At 44.4% G+C, this 6724-nt stretch overlaps 2 protein-coding genes across 4 annotated transcripts; one reads left to right on the top strand and one right to left on the bottom strand.

The window, feature by feature from the left end:
* The first annotated feature begins 7 nt into the window (after nucleotides 1–7).
* LOC147043860 (uncharacterized) lies at nucleotides 8–2508 on the top strand. Its single transcript, XM_085933722.1, has 3 exons — nucleotides 8–498; nucleotides 982–1259; nucleotides 1340–2508. Exons 1-3 carry the CDS (start codon nucleotides 261–263, stop codon nucleotides 2096–2098), a joined length of 1275 nt encoding a protein of 424 aa, XP_085789848.1. The 5' UTR covers nucleotides 8–260; the 3' UTR covers nucleotides 2099–2508.
* A 69-nt stretch (nucleotides 2509–2577) lies between these two features.
* ccdc97 (coiled-coil domain containing 97) lies at nucleotides 2578–4500 on the bottom strand. Of its 3 annotated transcripts, XM_085933725.1 has the most exons (8): nucleotides 4402–4500; nucleotides 4170–4278; nucleotides 3920–4093; nucleotides 3698–3857; nucleotides 3476–3564; nucleotides 3090–3303; nucleotides 2888–2999; nucleotides 2578–2791 (listed from the first exon to the last, which is right to left on the bottom strand). In XM_085933725.1, the coding sequence occupies exons 3-8, from the start codon at nucleotides 4058–4060 to the stop codon at nucleotides 2677–2679; spliced, it is 831 nt and encodes a 276-aa protein (XP_085789851.1). In that variant the 5' UTR covers nucleotides 4061–4093; nucleotides 4170–4278; nucleotides 4402–4500; the 3' UTR covers nucleotides 2578–2676. The 3 variants fall into 3 exon arrangements, with proteins under 3 accessions (XP_085789851.1, XP_085789849.1, XP_085789850.1); XM_085933723.1 differs by having other exon boundaries at nucleotides 4170–4500; XM_085933724.1 differs by having other exon boundaries at nucleotides 2888–2996; nucleotides 4170–4500.
* Between the last annotated feature and the right edge of the window lie 2224 nt (nucleotides 4501–6724).

The raw sequence follows: 6724 nt of genomic DNA, 5'->3' as shown, positions 1-6724 counted from the left end.
CGTCAGTTTATGCGCAGCGCAGCCATTTCTGCGCCCTTCTGAACGCACGAATATTCTCGCGCTTGCTCTCCCAAGCTCACACCAACCCAAGTAGTCCGTGTCGATCACACACGCGTGTAACGTGGAGGGAATAAAGCGCATCTGGATTGGGCGAAGATCGACCATTTGTAAACTTTCTCCGGATCGAACGTCTGCGCAGCCGAGCGCCCTGCCCTCTCTTTTCTCCACGTAGAGCTCGCGTGCGCGTGCGTGAGCGCCTAATGGAGGCCACCGGTCTACAACGAGGCGTCTGCCACGCAGCAACAGTGCACGTCAAAAGGGAGATGAGAGATGCCAAACAATCTGCGCTGGGTTTGGGCAGCCAGGGATCGCCTGCGCCATGCAGCGATCCTGCATACGGTGGAGGAAGAGGAGGACTGGAGCACGCTGCAGAGGAGCTGCTCCTGGGACCGTCGGGGCTCCACGCAGCCGCCACTACTACTACGGATGTACAACTGGGTGAGTGCTCACTTCCGCTCTTCATTTTTATTCACTGGATTGACATCACGCATTCAAATGTAAATGAGTGAAGGGGAGCGGAGCGCAGGGTTCCACTAGATGGCGCTGTTTTTCCTTTAGAATATCGTCGCTGTCCAATAAAAAGCCTGTAGGTGATCTTCTATTCTAAATGAGCGTTTCCCCAGCTTGCAGAAAATCAGGAAAAATACATTTGATGTATTTTTTTTTTTGGGGGGGGGGGGGGCGTATATAAATTGAAGCTACATACTTGGACTGGCCATACACAAATATGTTTTCTTATAGACTTTGTTTGGCTTAATTTTCAACGCAGGACACATTCTATATTTATAATTTCCCTCAGGGGGATGTTATGACTGAAAATAATATGACTGGTAATTGAAGTCATCATAATGCAAACGCAATACGTATTCCAAATCTTGAGTAAGTTTCTCTGCTGTTGCTTTTTGTGACGAATGGTCCCAGCCTCCATGATACCGTTCCCACCTCCCCCCGGTTCCGATTTCTCCTCCGAGGCTGTTATTTGTCTGATCGACGCGGTGGGCCGCCGCTGGGGCCTTTATGAGACCCGGGAGCGCTCGCAGCTCTTCCAAAGCGTCCAGGAGGAGTTGGCCGCCAAGGGCCACTTCCTTCCCGTTGAAAAGATCCGCCGCAAGTGGAACAACCTGATCGTGACCTACAAGCGGGTCAAAGAACGCAGTCGAGAGAAGGGACACGCCAAGACATCGTGGGAGTTTTTTGATGTGGGTATGATGGTCCCAAAATGAGCTTTTCCGCTTGCAGCCGATCCGCTGATGAGCTCTAACGTTTGTGTTTCCTGCAGCTGATGGAACATATGCTCTGTGAAACCGTGGGTTTCATCAGCGGCAGCAAACGCAGCAAAGGAGGGGGAGCCAAAGTCGCACACATCTCAGCAAAGGCGGCTCAGAGACTACACGTCCCGCTGTCTACGACTATGGTCCACCCTAATGGGAACTTGTCTGTTCAAATGGAATCAGGGGTCATGGGTCAGGTCGCTGCCGGCGGCAGTATTCGCCAAACAGACAGTCCGGACCTCAAGCCGCTCATAGTCCTCAGCGGTGACCTCGTCCCGGCCAAGCTCCACCTGGCTTCCGGTGATCCAGCACAATCGTTTATCTCCTCGCCTTGTTTCTCACAATCCGGCTCCCCTTCTCTCGTGCCCGCCGTCAACCAGGACCTGAACGCATCTCGCAGAACGCCGTCCTTCCCAACTGATGTCGTGTGCTTCGGCCATAGCAACAACCACAACCTGGCTTCCAATTTCCCCACCACGTGCTCTTCTCTTTCATCCCCCGTTTCCGCCTCGGCCACGTCAGCGCCCGAAGGCCACAAGGCGCAAAGCGGCGCCTCCGTTTACCAGGAGATAGTCAAGCGAAAGGAGGCGCAGACTGACCTGGACGGCGCGGCTCGAGCCAGGATGGAAGCCAGAGAGCGGCGGCGTGAGAAGAGGGAGATGCGGATGGGGAAGTCCCTGTGCAGGATCGCTACGGCCCTGGAGCTGCTCTCCTCCAAACAGGACACGGTCATCGCGCTACTGCAGAGGCTGGCTGATAAAAAGTGAAGAAGGAAGAGCTCATGTTAAAGGTGGACACACAAGGGTTAGCCACATTTGATTACTCTTGAATTCTTTTTCCCATTTCATATTTTATATCACAAAAAAAACAGCATTTCAAAAGGGGTGTGTAGACTTATGTCCACTTTATATCGATGTCTTAACAGCCATTTGAGAGAAATTATATTGACACAAAAATAAATTTGACACCACTAACTAAACCTATATGATTGTCTTCTAATTAAAGTCATGACTGATCTTTTTTTTTTTTTTTCAAATGAGCACACTAATGGAGAAATTAACTGCACTACATTCCGCCTTATAGTGCGGAAAATACGGTATTCACTTTTAATAGGAAGCTAATTGGATTATGCATGTGTGCCTAATTAAGTGTCCCGATGTAATCAATAAAACATTATTTGTCATTTCATAGTTTACTCCTACTGAAATGGTTTGTGTTTCTCCAGAAGACAAAAAAATACCGATAATTAATGTATTCCAAAAACGATTTATTACAAAAAAGTAAAAGCATTTGTGTTGCGACATAAGAAGAATAGACCAGTGAAGATTTCTTGGCCCTGTGGTGGCTATTCTGTCATAACTTCCTCATCTTCTTCCTCATCATCTTCATCAAAATACTTTTCCTCTGCATCTCTGTTGACAATGTCAAGGTTGTCATAATCAGGATTCTCGTCCACTTCGCTATAACGGAGACACACAAGTGCACAATTGATTGTAATCTTTTTTTTTTTTTTTTTTTTTTTCCTGATAACTCAAGTGCTTTGCATGCATGCGGACCTGTAGTTGAAGTCTGTGTCTTTGCCATCAAGGAAGCGTTGGTGCATCTGACTGATGAACTCCTCCCGAAGAAGCGCTTTCTCCTCAGAGGTTTTTTCTTGGACTCTGTCTTCTTCCATGGCCAATGTCCAAACACGTGGAGAGGAACAAAAAAAAAGTCACTTTAGCGAGAGCAAACCATAAGACATGCAAGCATAAACACCTTCATCTTCCTCTTCTTCATCCTCCAGCTCCTCCTCCTCCTCCTCCCGTGCACCCTCCTCTCTATCTTGCTCCTCCTGGAGACGACACTGGATGAGCCGCTCCTGGTAGGAGTTGAGGAGGAGGTCTGACAGCCCTCCTGTGGCGGCTCCCCCTGATGTGGCCGGTCTTTGCTGTGCACCACCCAACATGGCCTCTTGGGAGCGCTCTATCACCTAAATTGTTAGAAATGAGTGTGGGAATTTGGACACAGTTAATATTGGAAAACTGCATAAATTAAAAATGAACTTATTTCTTGATGCATCGACATCTAAGCGAAATAAAGTTATAACACAAACTACCAAAACCAAATCAAGAAAAATGATGATTAAATCAATATATTGTTACCTCGTCGTCAGTTAGGTATTGTCCGATGTATTGTTCGTACAGCAGTGGCTCCCTCGTTCGCATTTGTTCTTCACTGAAGTAGAGACCCTCTAAAAAAGAAAATGAAATATCACTTGGTCGACTGGATGACCAGCGTAACAAGATTTTATTGTTGCGGGATATTGTGTTTATCTCCAGATGACGCTGCCATGCAATATTTTAGAGGGGGCGAAAGTTTTCAACCTTTCTGCAGGGCCCTGAGTGCGGCGTAGCGATGGTTTCGAACTTGTGTCTTGTGAGTTCTTCCTGCAGCTTGCTTCTGAATCACTTCGCTGTAATGTTGAGCCCGTGGGTCGGCGGCGACGTGGGAAAAAGCTGCCAAATGCTCGGGCTTCAAGCTTCTCTGGAAATGATTGAAGTGAGCTTGAAACAAAGTGTTGCACAGACAGAGAAGGACGTACATACATGATAGCGCTCCAGGAAGACCAGCGGTTTGCTCCTGTACTGATGGAGTAGCTCCGTTCTTCGCTCCTCCGTTGACAGTTCTGCATCTCCTATTTGCTGGCTCTTCACTTGGCTTCCACTTGCAACGACAGCTTCCAACATGGTGTGGACTTCAGCGGGGACATCTTGGAACACCTTCAGGGATCACATACAAAAACTCAATACAGCCAAACTCAATTTCGTTCATATTTGTTTAATTTGTACTCCTTACCAGAGTATCTTGTGGTGGTTTTTGATGGTCAATGTAGGCAACAGGAGGCAGGATCACCAGGTCCTCGGGTACCGTGCACTGGTCGTCCCTCACACTCTTATCAGACGTCCTGGGTTGTATTTTAACGCGAGGTTCGGTAATTTCACCCCACATTGCTCAAGTTGTAGCGGCACAAAGTTAAAGCAAGTTGATGTGCTAATGTATAATCACTGACGCAAATTCTAATGCTTACCATAAATATTTACCATGATCGGCAATCGCACGTACGTAATTTGATCGAAAATTGCACACAAGCGACTGTTAAGGTGCGCCGCCATATTGGTCCGTCACTGTTTTTGTTCCCCGGTGTTGTGCTAAAGTAGGTACTAAAAATAAAAATCGGGCAACGCATGTCTGAATTTGGGCACAGATAGTTTTACATTTCCAAATTATATTTATAATTTTATCTTATTATTATTATTATTATTTGTTATCATTATTGGTGATTGTGACTTTATTTCTGTTAAAATATATTTATTTAATTATAAAGTGACTATGAGCCAAAAGTATGTTTTTTTTTATGCTTAATTCTGTGGCTGTTTGCAACTGTTGTTTTTCTTAATGAATACATCATCATAATATTGATTAAAAAACCAACAATTTATTCATCCAGATGAAGAAAATTGCTACATCCATGTGTATAAAATCAAAATATGAACGGTAAAGCAGTCTGAAGATGGTGACCTCAGTTTGTGCTGGCATTCTCTCCGTCTCAGTCAGCGAAACGCGCTGAACATGGGTGCTGCTGAGTCGACTGTTACGGATGCGTCAGCCAAATTGTCAAAAGGAACACTGAAGGGTAGAGTTTGACCACTGCACGATGCTCCCCTTTCGGGGCTGGATTCCAGAGTGACCCCTCAAGACCATTCATAATATCTCCTCTCTGCTTTCTGATCCTCAATGAAAAAGCCCTAGAATTTGCAAAGGCATTTAGATTTGGGATTTGTTTCCGATCAGAATGAACCGCATCATTCAAAGGAGGTAGGTGTGACTATGCACCAGTAGTTTAGATGGTTTTTGTATCAATTGCAAATAGATAACAAATATGCTCTGCTGTGACAAGTACATTTCCCCACTGTGGGATGAAAAAAAGTTCTATCATCATCAAATAGTTGTCATGGGCTAAGGAAAAGAAAAACGAAATATCCGATATCTGATGCAATATACTTTTAGCTCAAGTTCAGGACTACCCAATCAATGCACTGAAGTTTATGTTCGCTATTTGCATGGCTGACTGGTTTGATGGGATTATACGGGAGTCTGTGTGTGTTTGTGTGTGTGTCTGTGTGTGTGTTTGTGCACATCTGTATGTGACAGAGCGGGAGTACTGAGTGCAATGTATCTCAATGATTGGGTCCCGGCCCGTTTGATTTCTCAGCGTGGAGTGGATAATCCCATAATCTGATAATGACCCACTGTGCAGATTTAGTGATTAAAGATCTGAGGCAAATGCTCGTTGCTATGGCTGCCAAATAAAAGGAAGTGGAGACTAAATTAATGGCCATGAGGAGAAATTCCACATTGTTCAAATGTATATTAAGAAATGAAATGTCCTTTTTTGACAGAGGAAGACTTCATAGTTTGATTGTCAAAATGATGTAACATTGAAAGCTCAAAACATGATTTGACTTTGTGGCCCCATAAAATGATATGGTGGGCCAGATCTGTCCCCCGAGCCTTGAGTTTGACACCTGTGCCATAAATGATGACAAATGTTGTTTTTCTGCCCACACTATTAGCCTGTCATCACTAACAATTGCAATGTACAGTCTCAGTTATGTTGCTCACGCCATTTCAAAAAGGAGAGGGGATTTATCCCTCAAAATCAAAAAGGGATGATCTTTTTATCTGGATAATTAACCTGTTAAACTAGTCATTAAATGACCCCGAAACGATTGAAGGTGAGCTGTGCAAGACTTACACCAGTGAGAAAAAATTCTCTAGTGCTAAAAAAAAATCGAAGAGCCCCCTTAGTTCTTAATAAATATGTGGCAAAGAGGCTTTGAAGAAGAGCTAAGCTTCTCGAGGTATTAGATTTTTTTCCTAAATGTTGGATTTCATGTTGCATAAGCCAGTGGTGACAGATCAAAGTAAACATAAGTCAGCAAAAAAAAAAAAAAAAAAAAAGCTCATGGAAAGCATTTAACTGGCATTGCATGAATTCACACAAGCAAATTCTTCCAATTTCCAAAAGCAAACGCTATTGTGAATCATTTCTGTCTGTTTTTCTAATGCAGTCCATTTTCATTCATAGCTGTTGAAAAAGATGATATTTTGCAGAGTTGAATCATTGTTGCTCCCTCCCCCCCCCTCATTCTGACTAAAGAGCTCGCTGCCTTGTCATCTTCAATAACAACCCCATATTATACTCCACTGGAAATTGTGCAAGTTCCTTTCTAAACCTAGAGGCTTTGCCAAGGTCTTTTACGCAGAGGGGAATTCAGGTCATATTAACACTTACAATTGATCTGAAGTCGAATCAAAAGATCAATATTACATCTGACTCAATCGGGATC

Source organism: Syngnathus leptorhynchus, chromosome 16 (assembly GCF_054491065.1).
Source record: "Syngnathus leptorhynchus isolate UIUO chromosome 16, UIUO_Slep, whole genome shotgun sequence".
NCBI lineage: Eukaryota > Metazoa > Chordata > Actinopteri > Syngnathiformes > Syngnathidae > Syngnathus > Syngnathus leptorhynchus.
Note: the sequence above shows the minus strand (reverse complement) of the source record. Positions and strands in the feature narration are given on the sequence as shown.

Excerpts from the sequence above, each read along its gene's own strand:
- LOC147043860 (XM_085933722.1), top strand. The coding sequence starts at position 261 with ATGGAGGCCACCGGTCTACAACGAGGCGTCTGCCACGCAGCAACAGTG. Across the intron at positions 499-981 it reads TACTACGGATGTACAACTGG|CCTCCATGATACCGTTCCCA; the intron begins GTGAGTGCTCAC and ends GAATGGTCCCAG. Across the intron at positions 1,260-1,339 it reads CATCGTGGGAGTTTTTTGAT|CTGATGGAACATATGCTCTG; the intron begins GTGGGTATGATG and ends TGTTTCCTGCAG.
- ccdc97 (XM_085933723.1), bottom strand. The coding sequence starts at position 4,322 with ATGTGGGGTGAAATTACCGAACCTCGCGTTAAAATACAACCCAGGACG. Across the intron at positions 3,858-3,919 it reads TCTTCCTGGAGCGCTATCAT|AGAAGCTTGAAGCCCGAGCA; the intron begins GTATGTACGTCC and ends AATCATTTCCAG. Across the intron at positions 2,792-2,887 it reads GACACAGACTTCAACTACAG|CGAAGTGGACGAGAATCCTG; the intron begins GTCCGCATGCAT and ends TCTCCGTTATAG.